Here is a 19643-nt window from a genome sequence, read left to right on the forward strand (position 1 = left end):
ATACCCTCTTCCCAGGATCGAAGACTTATTTGATCAGCTTAGAGGAGCATGTGTGTTCTCCAAGATCAATTTTCACTCAGGATATCATCAGTTGAAGATTCAAGCATCAGACATCCCTAAAACCGCTTTCATCATTCGTTATAGACTATATGGGTATATGGTTATGTCTTTCGGATTGACCAACACACTTGCTTGCTTCATGTTTCTAATGAACAAGGTATTCATGGAGTACCTGAATATGTTTGTGTAACACCCTAAATTTTTAATTTTCTCAATAGTTTAAAATTTTGCTAGGGTTAAATAGGAGTTGTAGATTGTTTGAGTTTATCTTTCGAGAGGGTTGGTCCAGCTACTATTCCTTTTAGATCTAGACTTGAGGAGATTTATGGGAAAGTGTTGCCTTCTCAGTTAATATATCCTCTTTGTTCATAGCATGTTCTTATTGTTTCTATCCTTTATTCACATATATTGGTAGTAATTTTTGCCTTCTTTATTTTAAAGATGGTGTTTGTCATCTTTTTCAAGATCACTGTATGCAAGTGCCCCCCAAGCAGTGTAATATTTCTGAGCGTTTGATATTAGACAATATAAAATTGTTTAACAATGGGTCATCTACAAGCGCTCATATTGATGATGGAAGTCGCTTGCTGCATAATCAAGTGAATGACATGGATTCACACCATATTGAAACCTTTAATTGACAATGCACAAGGCATGTTCTTGTAGTATTTAGTGATCTTTCAATCATTCTTTTTGTACTCTTTCCCATATATTTTCTGATTAGTATGTTTTCTAAAAATGCTAGGCCCTCTTGACAATAAAAACAAGACTGATGCTTCCAATGATACATTAATATTTGTTCCTATGATGCCACCACCCCAAGAAGAAAACATTTTGTGTGTATTGCAGTCAGTCCGCAAGACTGATATTGATTTAACTTTAAGGACCGGTTGTTCTTTCCAAATGAGCGATGCTAAGGTAAGTTTTATACCTGTTGTTTCTATCTTATAATAGTTGTTTATATTGAGCTTCATATTGCATTACTTTTTCCTCACTTTGTTCAATCACATATATTTTTTTATTTAGGCGAATGATGATGTTGGGATGAAGAAAATGTTTGTGAATGGTCAGTTTCTTTTTTAGTATTTCACTATTGTATGCTAAATGTGACATTGAGCACATTAATTTTTTGTTTTTATAGGTTCTGGTTTATTGTGAAGGACAAGTGTATTCAACACAATTTTGATATACAAAAGAAAGCTTCTTTTGTCAATCTTAATGACCCTTCATGCACCAAACTTGCTGACAAAGATCACACTTAGCACCATGTATTGGGTGTTTGAAATGTTGATTATGTGTCGGATACTTTTTCTCCAACCCCCCCCCCCCCTATGAAGCCCGCATTGTGTGTGTTATCAACTTGTGATCCTGCTCCTTCTAAAGTTCTCAAAAAAGGTTATGTTTCTTTTTTTGTTCTTTTGATGTGCACTGATATTTGTTCTTTTTTTTGTGTGTACGAAATGAAGGCTGTATAAATTTTCTTTTTTATGCAGGCTGCTATTGATGCTATCAATTTAGACGATACCGATGATGGTCGTCACAAATCCGATGTTGGTACTCAGAAGACTCCACAACATTTGATTGCTAGACATCCACCATTGATTACTATTGTAAGTCAGTTGTTATTTTTGTGTTTCCTTTATTTTTGTTGTGCTATTTTATGAACTTTTTTGTTCCACATACTAGTCTTTTATGTTTTATATTTTGTTTTTGTTTTTTTACCCCCTTCTCTCTAGAATTCCCCTAAAGTTAAATTTGTTGGTGAGATGTAGTTTTAAGATAAGCTCAAGATTTTGTGCAACAAGTCTCATGTGATGTACAATGATAAGTTGATATCTCTAAAGCATAGTTATCGACATGCTAATAGGGGCATCAATAAAGCTCAAGAGCGTGTGAATGACAACATTATTGGCAATTGTTCTTTTGTTAATGGACGTTACAACCCTAGTCAGGATATAGTATCTCCTGTAGCCGTTTTACAACAGTTCAGTAGTAGTTCAAAGTCCTTGTCACAAAGGAAGAGATATTACACTACATGGCTTTTTGTAGGCTTTCGAGTAGCGAAGCATACAATGAGTAAATTTAATTTTTGTTGTGACACATTTATTCTGTATCAATTAGGTCCTTTTCAATTATTTTCTTGGTCCTTGTTTTTTTCTCACTCTTTATGCTGTGGATATTGGCGGTTGTCATGTAAGGTATAGTTCTCTTGGGAACTCGATGGTTTCTGTGGTAAAGTTGGATCCTTTGTTGTCAATGTATATTGTCATAAATTCTTGTCAATGTATATTGCCAGAAATTCTTCTTAGAAGAACACCCCACAACTTCACTAAAACATTACTTTTTCTCTTGTGTTGGGGTAAGCATGTAAAGCATGTAATCCTTCTACTTTTTGTTTTTTTATTCATGTTACTGTTTCTTGTAATACTAACTTTTTATTTTAGGATGTTTTAATTTGAGATATTTCTAATTTCTCCTATGTGCAAAAGTGCTTTGTTGGTGCTGCATTAGTGATGCCTCTTCCAATTGTCAACATGGTATATTTTTTCTCCTTTTTTATATAATTAACCATTAATAGCCTTAGCGTAAATTTGTAATTGTTCATTATATATGCAGTTGTTGTTCCCCATTTGTCATGACGATCACTAGTTTCTATTCATTGCTGATTTAAAGAACAAGCCTTTTCTTTTCGTGGATTCTTTTTGTTCCAAGGATGATGAATATCAAGTTTATGCAAGGAGGAAGTTGGTAATGTTTCTTATTTCTTTCTCTCTTTTTATGTCGCTTTTTCATCTATATGTATATTTTCCTATCATATTTTCCTCTCCCCCACTCCTTCTGTATCTCTATGTATCTATTCAGCTATATGTTTATCTCTCTCTATGTTTATTTCCTTCCTTCCTGTATGCAGCTGTATGTTTATGTCTCTATATAGATATATGTTTATTTCTCTCTCTCTCTCTCTCTCTCTCTCTCTCTCTCTCTCATCTACATGTTTATCTTTGTATGTTTATTTCTCTTTCTATGTTTATCTATATATTTATCTCTTTCTATCCCTATGTTTATCTCTATATTTATCTCTATATTTATCTCCATGTTTATCTCTATTTTTATCTATATGTCTATCTCTATGTTTATCTACATGTTTATCTCTAAATTTATCTGTCTCTATGTTTATCTCTAAATTTATCTCTATATTTATCTACATGTCTATCTTGATGTTTATCTACATGTTTATCTCTATATTTATTTCTATGTTTATCTACATGTTTCATTATATGTTTATCTCTCTTTCTATCTTTTCTCTTCTCTCTCTTTGTCTCTTGCTTTCTATCTATCTGTCTCTCTTTGTCTCAATCTCTCTCTTTTCTTTTTATATCTCTCCCTTTCCGTCTCCCTCTTATTGTCTCTCTCTTCATGGCACCTCTCTCTCTCTCTCTCTCACACACACACACACACACACACACACACACACACATATATATATATGTATCTCTATTTGTATGGTACCTGTTCCTATTTATCTATCTGTTTTGTTTCTGTTTGTTTGTTACCTATGTCTATTTATCTATATCCTTCTCTTTCTATGTTTTTTCTATATTTTTATTTTGCTATATCTCTCTCCTTACTAGAATTTTTTTGTTCATAACTGTAGGTACCACGGTTTAGGCATGTGTGGGATGAACTTGTTTATGCTGAGATGTCTTTCCACAGGTTTAGAATTGGTTACCCATATGTTCCAAAACAAAACAATATGTAAGTTTTATTTCATACTAAATTTGATGTTGTTCATTTCTAATTATTAGTCTTGTGTGTGTGTGTTAAATCTTTTTCCCAATGATTGATTCTTTGTTATTCAAACTATTTTTCATTGTTTGTAGCGTTGATTGTGGTGTATTTGTTATCAAGTTCATGGAGCTATGGAGGTTTGATCCTCAATTGATTGACGAGTTCTCTCAAGTTGATATTCATAATATTCGGGTTCTGATCGTCAATAACTTGTTGTTTAGCAATCACAGTTATGTTGATATCAGTCTTGTCAAGAACTATGCTTGGGTTAGTGATTTTCCTGTCTAATCAATAGTCATGTATTCCCTTTATGGTAGTCCCAAAGTATTTATTTTGAAATATTTTTTCCTTTTTTTTAGAGTGGCTTAATAGGAGGAGGGCGCTAGTAAAAGATGTAGATGTTAGAATGAGGTTTTTTTTATCCCCAACTGAAGACAAAGATCAAGAATAGTTTAGAATTCCGTTTTTTAGATACGAATACAAGATACATATATGTTTCTAGTAGTGAGACACATAATGTAGCGTCCAAAAAATGGATCCTTAAATTTTTATTGTGTATAGAGCAAGATACATGTTTGGTACTGTGCGACTTTTGTATTCCTCTGTAATATTCTTGTGCAATTTTTTTCTTCTTATATCATTCATAATGATGTGTCGAGTCTTGTCTTCAATTTGAATTGTTCTGATAACATTGTATATCCATAATATTTAGTATCTCTGTTCTTCATCTTTTTTTGGTGTTGATTTACTTTGTGATTGTTCCCTCCCTTACATGCATATAAAATGCTTTTGTTGCCTCAATTATGCAATTTGTCAGTTTAATATAACATAAATGCTGGGTTAACCTAAAATATTGTACCTTTTTTGTGTGCACATGTTTCCTTCGTGTGTGTAGCCTGTTGTTTCACTAAGGCGCGGGGCAGATGCCCGAATTCGGATGATCTCTTGTGATTTGCTCCATTTCAGTGTTCACATTCGTATTTCTGTTTCTTCTTTTGTCTCATTTCCTCTGCAATAGGCACAATCCTTTTGTTTGATAATGGTGGTCTTCCTTTTGTGTTTGCACCTTCTGGATCATCTAGATGTAAAGTTATATTTGACTTTGGTTCCTGCCTTTTTGTGTGTGTTCATTGTCTTCGGTGCGATTTTTTGAGGCAATTTCAGCTTCTTCTTCATCAATAGCCTTGAATTCTTGTCTCAGCATTTCATACTCAGTCATAATGTAGTTGTATTTGCGTGTGCTTTTCGCTCCATCTAACAAAATTTCTGCAGCCAACCGCGATAGAATATTGAATCTGAGGACTATTGTTTCTAGTTCAATGTTCAAAGGCTTGCTAAAGAATAGTTTATTTTCTTTCTTTTTCCTCCTTTCAAGTATATATTTTTTTGGTATCTTATCAATGCCATTTCTTGCCGTGATTTTCAGGATATGACTGCACAACAGACCATCTTTTTGAAAATTTGCACATATGCATGAGTAATCATCAGCATGCTAATCTACAAGTACAATGTAAGTTCTCCTCCTGTATTCTTTGTTTTGGGTGATCGAGTGAGTTGAAACTTCATAAGTTCTTTTCTTTTCTATCTCTTTCGCATGTAGTTTTGTTTCATGCCTAAGTTGCCATTGGAATTTCCTAAAAATCTTTGTGTTGTATAGCTCTTGCATTTGTGCTTCAATGCAGTATGATGACCATAGTTTTGATGATGTATTTGTTCTTGTTTCATGATCAGCATGCTCCTCATTGCCATATATTGTGTCTTGAATTCTTTCATACTCCTTCAAGAAAATTGTTATGCTGTATTATGGTCTGACATTCTTTTTGAATCTTCCATCTCCCCATCATGTACTGTTAATGAAGGGGTAGAAATATTGTTTGAAATACATTGGTGCCCATCTGTCTCTTGTATTGTATATGTTGTGCAAGTACTTGATATGCTGAATTTCTTGTTCTGCTATCATTTGTTCCTACAATGTTTCAAATTCATGCATTGTTAGTGAATTATCTATTATACCATTGAACTCTTCATGAAGATTTTTTTTTTATCGAAACATCTCCATGCTTTCTGTTCTGCCTTGTTCTTTATATGAAACACAGTTTCTGTGATTTGCATGTTCAAATACTTGTGCTATTGCTGACCTCATTGCCCCATCCTAAACTGTCATGATTGATATTTGTGCTTTGCCTCCCATTGCTTTCAAGAATGTGGTAAATAGCCATTTTAATGTCTATGTAGTTTCATCTAATATTAATGCACAACCAAATATGCAAGTCAATCCATGTCCTGTAATTCTGCAAAAAGTGCAAAGGGCTTGTTATACTTGTTTGTCAAGTATGTGGTGTCGAAACTTACATAGTCCCCATATTTCTCATAGTACTCTATTAACTCTGCATCTGTCTAGAAAATGCATTTCACTTTACTGTTGTCATCCATATTGAATTTGTAAAATAAATTTGGATTGTCTGCTTTCTTCTTTGTGAAGTGAATCGATGCTTGCATCATATCGTTTTAAGTTGCCTCTCTACTAATTTTATTCCTGACATTGCTTATGTCTTTATTTCTGTAGGGTGTTGCTGTTATACCTCCACGAAGGAAGGACAATAGGTACACCATCTTTCTTGTTTCTATGTTGCATTCATTCAGTGTATAAATCATCTTCTTCTCCAGTGCAGTTATGTTTTTGTGTGTTTTGAAGTACCTAGCACCTAAACTTAATACATGATTGTGATTGTGGTCTATATCCAACCTTGTGACTATCCATTTCCCTACCCTCTCTTATATAACCATTTCGTACTTCTAGTCTATCTTGAGTAGCACATTTGTCTTTCTTTCTGTAGTAACTACTTCTTCTTTCTCATCCCCTTCTTTTGAGTTTTTCTGTTTCCCTTGCCCGTTACATATGTATGTAATTCTTATGATTTCGTTGTTCCTTTCTCTATTTTGTTTCTTAGCATGGTGTGCTATTATCACTGCAATCCAACAAGTAAAGTATGGAAGTTGAAGAAGCGATGTGCCTCATCCGGACTGCCAAACTCCATCCCTTCTTGAGGTGTGTACTTGCTCTCTACTTGGACATTATTACCCTGGCTTGCTAATGTTGTTTCACTTTCCAAGAATTTGTCTATGTCTTCTTCATATAGTATGTTTGTAGTACTATCTCGCAGATATTGTTGACTATTGTCTATCATGCCCCCCTTGTCCATTGTCTTGTGTCGAACTAGTTGATATGTTCCTGTTTTGTGGGTTTTTGTCACACCCGGTTTTAACAGACAAAATCAAGTGTGGCTTATGTGTGCCTAGGAAGTTTAACACATATAAAAACATCATAGGTAAAGTAACAAAAGTAATACTTTAACTTACAACCATTTAACTCTTACACAAAGACTTCATCTAAACAACTCTACTAACCAAACTATAGCTTCTAAATGACGGTAGCGGAGCGAAAGCATCGGTGACCACTAGTACTCCAGGTCATCGCCTTGAAAGTCTTGAAAGTCTTCCACTGAGCAATATATGTATTGGGGAGATAGCAAGGGTGAAAACATGGAGTACTCAGTAAGTGAGTTAGTAAGTGGGGGAAAGAAAATAATGATATGCAGGCTTATAACAATAGTAGTCTGACACAAGGTACATTTGCGTAAATGTGAGTAAAGAAAACAGTAATGTGATTGAAAAGCTTTAAGCAGTTACTAAGTGATTATGCCCATATAACCCAAACCATTATTATTCGAGAACAACCACCTTGCAAACCATAACCAACTAACCAACACCAAACCATACACATAACCAACTAATCATGTGAGGATACAAGCCTCGCATAACCGTGGGCACGGCTGTTATAACGGTTTTACATTCTGCAGAGATTGTCCAACTTTTAGCCACAAGTCGTGACATCCATGTTGTTGTGTTTGCAAGACGCTTAACACGCGCAAGTGGTGTATCACCAAGGGATCACTATGAAGCATGGTCCATCAATTAGATCCTGGTACCCCAATGAATGCGAGTCAGGTGTCTAACTGATATGCTAAGCCTCATATTGGCCTCATGTTTGAACGATATTTTCTTGGGTTGTTGCTCCATGAATCGGTCCTTAATCAGGTTACACATGTTTCACTTATCTACACGTGGGCAAAGACTATCCAACCGGGTAATAACCATCAAATGTTAAAGGACATCCAGAACCTATCATTATGTTTGGAACGTTTCCACGAGCCCACCAATATTAACAAAACCGTCTCTTTGCCCAAGTCCTAAGTTCCATGTTGCTATGTCATGATTATCATCATAGTTGCATATGTCCATTAATCAGTTATATGACACTTCACAATATCCCGATAGCATGGCTAAGCAATTTTACTCATAAGACCTATATTAACTACCACTTAGGCTTCAAGGAATGTAAAGGAAGAACTAGGTAAACCTTAACATAGGCGACTACCCATCAAGTTGATAGATATCACATGCAATTTTATAAAATAAAAATATTTAAAAACATAGGTTCAAGATGATCAAGTACACCTGCCTTCTCCTTGTTGGTTCGTAGTGAACTCTAGCTCTTGATCTTGATGCTCCCCAAGATGATCCGGGGTGTTGACGTCTAATAGCACAATTACCAGCAAAGCACACAAATAAAACACACTAAGAATAGAGAACAAAACAAAACAACAACAAGACAAAATCTAACTAGAAAGATAGACCTCTAAAAAACAAATCTAATAGAGCAAGAATTGTTTAAAGCGGAGCTACGACACAAAAGTTATGATGGTTTTACTAAACGAGGGCTTTTCTGCAAAATTACCAATTATCAGGATTATTTTGAATTATTTTTACATTGAAAAACCTTATTTACCGCATTGGCTGATGACTGGGCTGACACGTAAGCAAAGAGGGTGAGGTGGCAGCTGACGTGGCGGCTGACGTCGCACAAAAGGCTGACTGGGATTATGTGTGCCACGTGGTGACTTTCTACTAGCCGGCGAAGGGGTATGCAGGGTTCTAATCATGGCCACACGTGATAGATCTAATAGCACAGAGTGAAGGGGGCGACAAGAGAGAGGGAGCATGGTGGCGCCAAGGGGAAGGTGGCGGCGAACTCGCCGAAAACCCATCAAAATCGGGTTCCAGCTCACCAGCGGTGATGGCGAGCGGCTGCACAAATGAAGATGCTCACTGGGAGTCGGTTTTGGGGCTTACTGAGGGCTTAGCAGCACCAGAAGGGGCTCAGCGACGGCATAGACGGCGGAGGAGCTCGAGGGCGTGACGGGAGGCGGCTTCGGTGACCATGGAGGCAAGGCAAGGGCGGCTCGAGCTTCAACTGGCAGCGGTGAGGCTCAGAGATGGCTCGGTGAAGGCAAGGTAGCACAGGAACGGCTCGGTGGGGGGGGGGGGGTAGACGACTGGCGGCGTCAATGGCGATGAGAGCTTGAACTCGACGAGAAGGGCTCGAGATCTCGGTGGCTTTGGGTTAGAGATTGAGCGAGGAGGGGCAGGGGTATATATGGGCAAGCTCAAGGCTCTCAGGGCGGTCCGGGACTCTAGAGGCGGCGGTGGTCTCGAGTCCCACTCGGACTCGGCGACGAAGGCGACGTCCGAGTCAAAGAAGAAGGGCGTGGGCGCGGGGTGAAAATGGGTTTCGGTCGGGGTGCGTCCTGGCAGGGGGAGGCAGCGGCTCGAGCTGGCGCGAGGCATGGCACGGGCTGGTTGGCTGGGGGGAGGTACGGGGTGCGGCCCAGGCAGGAAGGGAAGAGAGGAGCGACAAGGAGAGGGGAGGAGGCTGGGCTGGCTCAGGCTGAGCAGGCTGAGGGGAGAGGTGAGAGGTCCAGGGGAAAAGATGGAAAAGGTTGGGGCCGGGTTAGAGGAAAGTGTTTGGGCTGGCTTTAGGATTTCTATTTTCTTTCCTATTTCTATTCCAAGCTATTTCTATTTCTATTCTAAAGCAAACACCAAACAAACAAAGACGAACAAAAACTCTAAATGCCTAACTCCAACATGAATGCATTCAAACAAAATATATCCAAAGTTAAATTTTGAATTTGGTTTTAGAAATTAGGTTTTATCCTATTCTATTTGTTTGGACCTTAATTAATTCTAGAAAAGTTTTAAGAATTTGAGAAATTGAAAATCAGGGTATTACAAACCTACCCACTTGAATGAATCTCGCCCTCGATATTTGGACGGATCGGAGAAAAGATGTGGAAACTCTAACTTCAAATGTTCTTCTCTTTCCCATGTTGCTTCATCCTCTGAGTGGTGATTCCACTGCACTTTGCACATTGGTATCACTTTGGTTCTGGTAACCCTTTCTGATCTTTCAATGATCTTTACTGGATACTCTGCATAGGAGAGATCTTCTTGAACATCTAAATCTTCCATTGGCAATTGTTCTTTGGACACTCGAAGACACTTCTTCTACTGAAACACATAAAAGACATCATGCAAATCTGTCAGCTAAGACGGTAACTCCAACTGACAAGTTATTTCTCCTCTTTTATCCAGTATCATGAAAGGTCCAATGAATCTTGATGATAACTTCCCTTTAACCTTAAATCTACGAAGACCTCTTATCGGCGAAATCTTGAGATAGACGAAATCTCCAATTTCATAAACCAATTCTCTTTGTCTATTATCACCATAATTTTTCTGTCTTTACTGAGCAATCCTTAGGTTTTCTCAAATTATCTTAACTTATTTTTCTACATCTCATAGAACTTCTAGTCCAAAAACTTGACTTTCACCATTCTCATCCCAAAACAACAGTGTTCTACACTTTTTTTTTCATATAAGGCTTCAAACGGAGACATTTGAAGACTTGCCTGATAGCTATTATTGTACGAGAACTCTGCATATGGTAAACTCTTATCCCAACTTTTACCATACTTTAGGGCACAAGCTCTTAACATATCTTCGAGTATCTGATTTACTCTCTCAGACTGACCATCTATTTGGGGGCGATACGAGGAACTGAATTCAGCTTCGTGTCCATGGACTCATGTAGCTTCTGCCAAAACTTGGAAGTAAACTGAGTTCCTCTATCTGAGACAATCTTCTTCGACACACCATGCAAACACACTATTCTTGACATATAAAGCTCTACTAGTCTGGCACCACTATATTAGTCTTAACCACGATAAAGTGAGCGACTTTAGTTAGGTGATCAACTATAACCCATATCAAATCATATCCTCCTTGCGTACAGGGTAATCCGACAATAAAATCCAATATCAATTTCCTCCTATTTCCATTCAGGTATCTTTAAAGGTTGTAGCAATCCTGTTAGTCTTTGATGTTCTACCTTAACTTTCTGGTAAATACCACACAAAGCTACATACTCTGCTACATCTCTCTTCATTCCATACCACCAGTAGTTTTCTTTGAGATCTTGATACATCTTCGTGCTTCCAGGGTAAATAGAATACACTAAATCATGAGCTTCCCTTAGAATCAACTCTTTAATGGCCTTCTGATTTGGCCCACAGATTCTCTTCTTGATGGATGCAAGGAGGAAGATGTCCCATGTCGTGGCCATGGTGATACATGCGATTGTTAGGTTATTAATCTGTGTAGCAGGATGTTACCTGTCGATTTCCACACATTGTGCAATGACATGGATCTACCGAGACGAGCATGTAATATCATAGATGATACTGGAGACATGATGTTTGTTGATGAGGTTCGGCCGAAGCTGTTGATGATTGATAAAGTCGATATGCAAATACTTGGTTAAAAGTAGGAACACCTGCTAGTCTTAATGTACATATTGAATATAACGACAAGTGTTTTTATATAGGTTCAGACCTCTGTTGAGATAATATACAGCCTTACATCATGTCTTGGTTTTATTAATCTCAGAAAAAAATGATTATAACCAGGTTTTGTTTAGATTTAATACTAAGGCTCTTGGTGAATTCTCTCATATTCTAGGTTATGAAGCCCTAGTTGGATGTATCCACCGTATTATGACTTTGTCGTGGATCTCAATAACGACATGGATGTAAATGGGTGTTTCCGGTTCTACCCGACTAGGCTTGATCTGTCTCAAAATCTTGGCTTCCCAGAGAAGAGCTTCTTAACTGGACCTGCCATTGACGTACCCCCTCCCCCTTCATAACACAAGAGGCGTAACCTACTCAGACTCCCCTGAGTGTACCTATCCTAGATAATATATCTTCTGGATATCTAGAACACTTTTTCCTAATTCAGGGGTGATTTCTGTATGGAACACGATGAACTGTCGAATATATCAGCACATGCCTTGTTTACGCCATGGCAGTTATAGAATCTATTGGATCGGATATTTTGAATTCATAATTATATAAGTTATTATTCTTCGCAAGGAGCCTACATTCATGGGGCACAACTACAGTCACTCCACTTCACTGGTTCAACAATGGTCGTTCGGGCTCCCTGCAGAACTGCAAGCACCCCCTGGGAGCCTATCGCTATTTCATCATGACAATTACAACAGCGATCCTCTCATATTTATGAAGGTGCCAAGTTACAAAAGTCCAAATTTAACTCCATCCTATACCGTTATTACAATGCCAAGTCCTATACATACATATCATTTCTTTCTAAAAATATTTGATACAAATACAACAAACTCCATCTGAACGAATATTCTGACACCTTAAGTTATCATGCACTAACAACCTCCATGTATATTATACTTGAGTTCTTGACTTCGCCTCACTACTGGCCACGCTGCTGAAAACACCACCGTCCATCAACAGCCTAAGCACGTCATCGAGTACTGTAACACTAGCCTGGGGTTTGGCCAGCCGACTGCCACCTCACCCGTATTGCATGCTGGAATGACTTTCCTTGATTTGCGAGTTCGAGTCCATGACTCTTACGTACCTACGCACCGCACCGACTCAAGCTGCACCTAGGGCACTAGCCCGAAGTCACCCTGCATAACCTAAAATGCTAGAAACAACATCTCACCAACCGCCCATAGTGCCAGCCTGGGCTCCTCGCCGTCTAGATCTTGACCCGTCTAGATCTTAAGGAGGGCCTCTTCCAATCTTCCGCTGCTGCTTTGATTTGGAGGAGGGTCATCGACCTAGCAAGGTTCATCATGGAAGCGGGTTCTGAGGTGTTCCCCATGGACAGGTGGGCGGTGAGGTCTCCTACTAACCTGTCATGGGCTTGTGTGCTTACACTAGAGGCAGTGCCACGGTGGTACTGGCGCTCGCCGATCCGGACCTAGAGATTAGTGTAGGGATAGGTGACCTCATAAGAGAGATAAATTATAACTTTTAAAATTAATTGGCTCTAAAAATTTTATAAGATAAATTTATATCAATTTTTATCTAAATATGCTCTAAGTTTATCTAGTTTATCTACTCTACCGTTCAAAAGAGATTGTAACCTATCTAGAACGGTAAATTATAAATATGTAAATGCAGAAACTTAAACAAGGTAGAGAGAGTAAACTCAGCATAAATAATTTTTATTTCGTAGTATCGATGGTATAAACGTCACTCCTAATCCACATGAGAGTTCCACCAAGGATATACTCCCGGATGGCAGTTGGTCATGACCCTTGAGCCACCAAGGCCTCAAGTGGGTAGAGCCACTAAGCTATCAAAACAATACCTCATCACAAGCCTCTCTTCCAATCACTTACCGTCATCTTCACGTTGAAGCTTGAGCTACCAAGGTAAGGGTCTTCGTATCCCCGTATAAGAGTCTTACCACCACTCCACACCAAGTCGGAGGGTCAACAACCTTGAGCTACCAAGACCCAAGGTACCAGTGAGTTACCAAGACTCTAAGGTGCCATCATATCACTTGGTATAAAGCTATGATCACTCGATCCCCTCTGTAGGCAGCAACACCTAGACACAACTATCTTTAAACTTATTAGCACTAATCACTCTATAATCATGTGCTTAATTTCTTTGGATGATCACTTTAAGAACTTAATGGCTTGAATATCTTCTCAAGTGTATGTGAGCTTTTCTAGACTCCAGCACACTGTCACACCTTCAAATGGCCGAGTGAAGGGGTATTTATAGTCTGAAACTCGCCACCTAGCTATTGCCCCAACTGAAAGAAACTGTAAACACCGGATGTTCCGGCCCTGATAGTAGTACAAATACTAGAACATCCGGTGTGTATACCAGTAGAAACTAGCCGTTTGAACTCCATTCAAAACCATCTGTGAATACCATATATTCCGGTGTATCTTGAACTCCATCGTCGGACCATCCGGCCTATAGACTTAAGATAGACCGCCGCTGAAACATTCTCTGCAAGAATTGCTTCGACGTGTTAAACTTCAGAGCATCGGACCTTTCGGTGTATTGATCTTCATTTTTCAACACTTGCAACCTTCTCTACAACAAATACTCTAGCACAACCATCCGATGAGTACAACTCAGAGCGTCGGACCTTTCGGTGTACACAAATACTCTGATGGTGTTAGCACCGGACCTTCCAGTGTGCATAATTATTTTCTCCCTCTCAGTCAGAAATACTCTGGCATGTTGTTCTCCAGAGCGACAAACCATCCAATGTGTTGATTCTTTTCTGAGCTCTTTTGACATAAATACTCTGGTGTGTACAACTCAGGTATCACCGGACCTTCCAATGTAGTCATTTTTTCTAGGACTTCTCTAATTCAATTAAATTTTGTCCTAGCTATAGTGGCTTTATCATGTATTTTACCTATGAGACCTACTAAAGAATATATTTAACAAATATATTAATCACATTAAATATATTATAATTAATCATCTAAATCATATACATACTTAGAATAATTTCTACAATCTTCGTAGTAATATGTTTGCTACATCAGGGAGGCGAGGCCGATGGTACCACAGGCGGCACGTGAGATGGCGTATGGGATGGCCAATGAGCGGAAGGACTGGAGGACTATCTTCCGAGCTCGCCTCCTGCTGTACTCGCCACCTCCGTGCAACTGCAGGTGAGACACTCGCCGCGTCCTTCCCTATCGCCTGATAGCATGCTTTCTTCCCTCTAGCATGTGTTGTGTACTTGTGTATTCTGAGAGTAAATAAGTACCTTTATGGGTGATAGGTCTGTTCTTGGCTTTTCGCCGTGAGTGCTCATAGATAGCGATTTTAATTTCGTTTTACTTTTTTTTCTTCACCGACAAAAAGATTGAAATTCGCATATGTTAGTGAAAAAAATTCAAAATTATATATTTTATTCTCCTCTAAAATTTCCAAAATTCATAAAATTTCACTAATATTTTGGTGAGACTTAATCCGTGCTCACTGATATGTCCACGAGCGAAATAAAATTGACGGATATGGATACGGAGGAACACTACTTATGCTCGCAGCACAAAACTATTATTCCTAACGTCGTTGAACATCAGTGGATGCCATAGACAGAGAAGACACGTTTTGCATCGTGTGACTAATAGTTTGCTTATTTTCCGTCGATTGAAAAGTAGCAAATCCGTTATTACAATATTTGCACCTTCTACCTCTACTGGCAAATAATAAACTTATTTGTGGTCATTCCTCATTGGTTTTTTTTTCTGTGACTAGTGTTTCTTTGTCCTGCGCACCTGGTAGGTACGGACATTTGAAAAAGTGGAAGCTTTATATACTAATATTCATGTGCAAGCAAGCATAGATGATCAGATCAAACTGTATACAATACTTATGATCCACCAAGCATAGATGATCAGATTAAACTGTACACAATGACGGCGACAGGTCTTTATCACCAGTAGTCTAGTACTTCTACCACTAACAACGTATGCATGCAACAATGCGCGCTGCCTTCAATTCATCCTTAAGGGTGGTCCAAAGTCGTCATCTCCGATGCTCTCGACTGATCCCACCATTAACCCGAGGCTGTTCGGAGACGAGGGGAAGCTGCCGACGCCGGTGCCTCCGCAGCCAGCCATGTCACCAAGCCCGCCGCAGTCCGGAGCTGACCCTACCGTGGTTGACGTCACCCCGGCGGAGCTCACGACGGCGGCGAGGTCGTCCACCTGCATGAACGAGACGGACGGCCAGCTGAAAACGTCGTCGCTGGTGCACCACGACGTGGGCAGCTTAGTAGTGCTCCCGTCCATCGCCAGCTGCGAAGAAGCGCCGCCGGTGCTGGCGGCGTTGGTGCAGCTCGGCGCGAAGCTGATGAAGTTGTTGGCGCGGTAGGCTGCCGCGCCGGCGGCGTCGACGATGAGCGGGATCGTGGAGGGGTCCCTGCACGTGTGCTCGCCGTAGTAGGTGACGACGTGCTTGGACGGGTCGGTCTCGCAGAGCTGGACGTGCCGCTTGGCGTTGCAACCTTGGTTTGACTTGTGCGTGCACCTGAAGTAACTCCTGCACGCACGCATACATGCATACATGTTTTGTGATCTGTTCCTCAAATATCATGGCAACTGATACAGGCAACACAGTATGTACCTCGGATGGCGTGAATTCTGGATCTCTTTCTGCCCATATTTTCGCCATATATGGCCGTCATCCAGAGAAGCAGTGACTATTTTGTGAGAGGACTGTTGTGATCTACAAAGTACGTGCAAGGATAGAACAAAGAAATAAGAAACCGAAAGCATAATATATAATCATGCATATGCATGTATAATTAACCTGAGCTGCTAAGTTCATCAGGTCCTCACCTTCTGCTGAAGCTACTGCGTTTCTTCGTGTTCCCGCTCGAGCTCACCGACTGCCTCGCACCATCCGACCGGGCGGCCGGGCTCTGGCCTCCCGCCGCCGCACCGCTAAGGTCCAACGCCGACATCGCGCTCGACAGCCTGTTCAGTACGCCGTCCACCAGCTCTACCAACGGCGAGCGATGATGGTCGTCCTCCTGCAAGATCAACCTCCTGAGCCTCGCCACTCCCTCGCGCGCCTCGATCAGGTCGTTCACAGCCGAGGCCGCCCTCTCCGCCGTCACGCCGTCGCCCGACGACGCCATCCTAGACCATGCTGCCGGTCTAGCACACCCCAGTCGTGCCCAACCTATACATGCACACTCCTCCCCTTGCAAGGTGTAGAAATATTCAAGAAACCAGCTAATTAACCTGTGGTGCTTGTGCGTTCTTAATTTACCTCTGACTGTAATAGTTGTCACGGAGGAAAAAATGGTATGGAAAGTCAAAAGGAGTGAGGAGGAGGAAGCTGCATGGAAGGAACTAGCGGCACGGTCGAGTGGCCATAGATAGATACCCAGAGGGAGCAGAAGGATACCAAACATGCTGCACACACAAGCCGTCATCGCGATGACACAGTCGGCGTGAGGTCACGCAGATGCGTGGCCTTTGACCTGATGGTCACCGGGTCCTGGCGCCCGGCAATCATGCAATCCCTAGGCAATTTCTTCGACCCATCCACTGGTGAGAACACGTAGACTGAGAAAGACTGGTGTTCGATCGGCACGCTACGGCCGACGGAAAACACGAGGATCCTTCTACCACCAGCATAATTTTAAACTGGAGGCACTATCTGTGCTGACATGTCTGTTTGTCTGGCCTCCATGTAGAACAAGAAGTACTATAAAAATATATCAGGAATGTGTATCTAGCTAAGATACGAGCTTATCGTGTTCGGTAAATCCTCACACGCAATTGGTTTTACTGACTGGCGTTATATTACTAATCTAGTTTGCTAGACATTAAGTCTCCGTTTGGCATTATAGTGGTTTCTTAAAAACAGTTTTATTTATCGGATTTGGATGCGCCAGTTAGTTAGAAGCGTCATTTTAGGATTCCGTTAAAGACAAGCTTGAGTCTGTGAATGCTGGGAGAGGTATTTGCTAGACATTAAGTCCATCTATAAGGGAGTGATGATCAATGCGCGCAAGGACATATGCAAACCCTGCAGGCATACATTAGCAATTTAGCATGTTATCATTGGACTTCAGTTGACCGTTTAAAATTCTAATTGGCAAAGCGAAGCCGGTTTTCGCATGTAACACGTGCAAAGCGAAGCCCACTATGGCTTCTTGAATACAAAAACAAATTGCCAAAGGATTGGACGCAGTGCTGGTTCTACCACAAGGTGGACCGAGAGGAGTTATCGTGTCCAAGTGCGAAGAGGTGAAGGGGAACCGCGCCCCCGATGTACAGCTATAGGCCTCTCAGAAGGCGGCATACCTCGGACGCCACAAACTCTTCTACGAGATCTCGCGTGGTCATATGCTTTGCTCCATCCTAAAATTCAGTGGCAAAGGGCCAGAGGGACTCTACCATCCCTAGCTGGACTTCCGAGGTTTCACAGGTATTATCTGTTATCATGTTCTTAACTGCACTTCGGCTCTGTGTCATTTCCTTACATTATTTACTTTGTGGCAGACTTGACAGTGACTGAAGTGGAGACTAAAGCCATGCTTCTTCTTGGGAAATTTAGCCAGGGCGAAGCCCAACTCTGCGCCGACCAGGGACTCGGTCGGTGACTTAATCGGATTTTCGAGTTACAAGGCCTTGCCTATAAAGACAGGCTAAAGGTGACTATGCTCTCTTCACATCAGGGCGAAGGAGAAGGCTCCCCGAACGCCGAGGCCGGCGGAGAATCTGCTGGTGGCAGCCAAAAGAAGTAGAAAATCGCAAACCCTTTGCCGTGAGGGGGCAAAAAGAAGAAGGCACTTACCCTAAAGAAGAGACCTCACGAAGTGTCCCTTGACATCCTAGGCGAGGAAGTGACCCCCGAAGGCTCAATGGCCATTTGAGCTATGCCCCTTCAACAGGAGCCTCTGAAGGGCACCCTAGATCTTCCCTCCTCCTCGCCGAAGCCTGCCTTTTCTGCGCGCATGGACCTTGCCACGCTAATTCTCAGTGATGAGGAGGACAAATTTTCGAATCCGCACGCTACCGCCAAGCCAACGGTGGGGGGGGGGAGCTGAGGAGGCCGAAGGGGCAAAAATTGTTGAAGAAGTTGGAGCTGAATTGACCTCTACCTCTTCATCTTTGAGTTCTTCGTCTAAGGACAGTTCGTCCAAAGGCCACAGAGCTACAGAGACCGAAGAGAAAAACACCTCGCCGCCCATGCCTCACCGTGGCGGAAAGGGACTTATGAGTCATAGATGCTTACTTGACGTGAAGGCTATTGACGCTGAAGCCTTCAAGATTTCTTTGTTTGAGCCAAACTCGGGGGAGGTCAATGACACAAAGAAGATGTTTGGTAGCTTCGTTCTCCCCGAGCTTGAGATTTCTTTGGCACGAAAGCCTGCTGTTGATCTCAACGATGCCTCCGATGTGGCAATTGCAAAGGTATTTTGCATTACGATTTCAGCTTTTCTTCGCTTACTCATTTTCATACATATGCGCTATCACAGGCTATGCTCATTTCGTGTGCTCAGCGCAAGCAAGTGGAGCATTCTGAGGCCCGCACAAAGAATGTGGAGGCACAAAGGGCCCTATTTCAAGCCCGGGCGGAGAAGGCCGAGGCCCAAAAAAGGGAGTTCATGCGACGAGCGAGGGAGGTTGATCTGCGCTTGCAGCAACTTGAAAAAGAAGTGAGCTCCCTTCGCTCAGGCAAACAGAGTGCAGAAGAAGAGGTCACCTACCTTCACTAAATGTAACAGCGTCCGAAGCTCAAGTCTCGGAGCTGCAAGCCCTCTGCAACACTGAAAAATCTAAAGCGCAGTAGCTATGTGAAGAACTGGATGAGGCGAAGGTCGTTGCATCCTGCGAAGCAATTAGTAATACTTTCGATGGAATCGATGCTTCGGCCACACCTTCAACGCTTAACCTTGTCGGGCTGGGTGTACTTCTTGGATGGATCCGCGAAACCAGCGATAGCCTTTTGCCTGTGGCCCGGCCGTATGGTGACTTCTGCGCTATGGTCTCACCCAGGAGTTTA

General features: G+C 41.2%; 1 protein-coding gene across 1 annotated transcript; it reads right to left on the reverse strand.

The window, feature by feature from the left end:
- Window positions 1-15461: 15461 nt before the first annotated feature.
- Window positions 15462-16952, reverse strand: LOC133914334 (transcription factor WRKY45-2-like). The gene is made up of 3 exons (XM_062357453.1): window positions 16460-16952; window positions 16245-16346; window positions 15462-16160 (listed from the first exon to the last, which is right to left on the reverse strand). The coding sequence occupies exons 1-3, from the start codon at window positions 16759-16761 to the stop codon at window positions 15614-15616; spliced, it is 951 nt and encodes a 316-aa protein (XP_062213437.1). The 5' UTR covers window positions 16762-16952; the 3' UTR covers window positions 15462-15613.
- Window positions 16953-19643: the final 2691 nt, after the last annotated feature.

The sequence above is a fragment of the Phragmites australis genome, chromosome 4 (assembly GCF_958298935.1).
Source record: "Phragmites australis chromosome 4, lpPhrAust1.1, whole genome shotgun sequence".
NCBI lineage: Eukaryota > Viridiplantae > Streptophyta > Magnoliopsida > Poales > Poaceae > Phragmites > Phragmites australis.

Coding starts and splice junctions, on each gene's coding strand:
- LOC133914334 (XM_062357453.1), bottom strand. CDS start 16,761: ATGGCGTCGTCGGGCGACGGCGTGACGGCGGAGAGGGCGGCCTCGGCT. Junction 16,347..16,459: donor CGCAGTAGCTTCAGCAGAAG/GTGAGGACCTGA, acceptor CGTACTTTGTAG/ATCACAACAGTCCTCTCACA. Junction 16,161..16,244: donor CAGAATTCACGCCATCCGAG/GTACATACTGTG, acceptor GCGTGCGTGCAG/GAGTTACTTCAGGTGCACGC.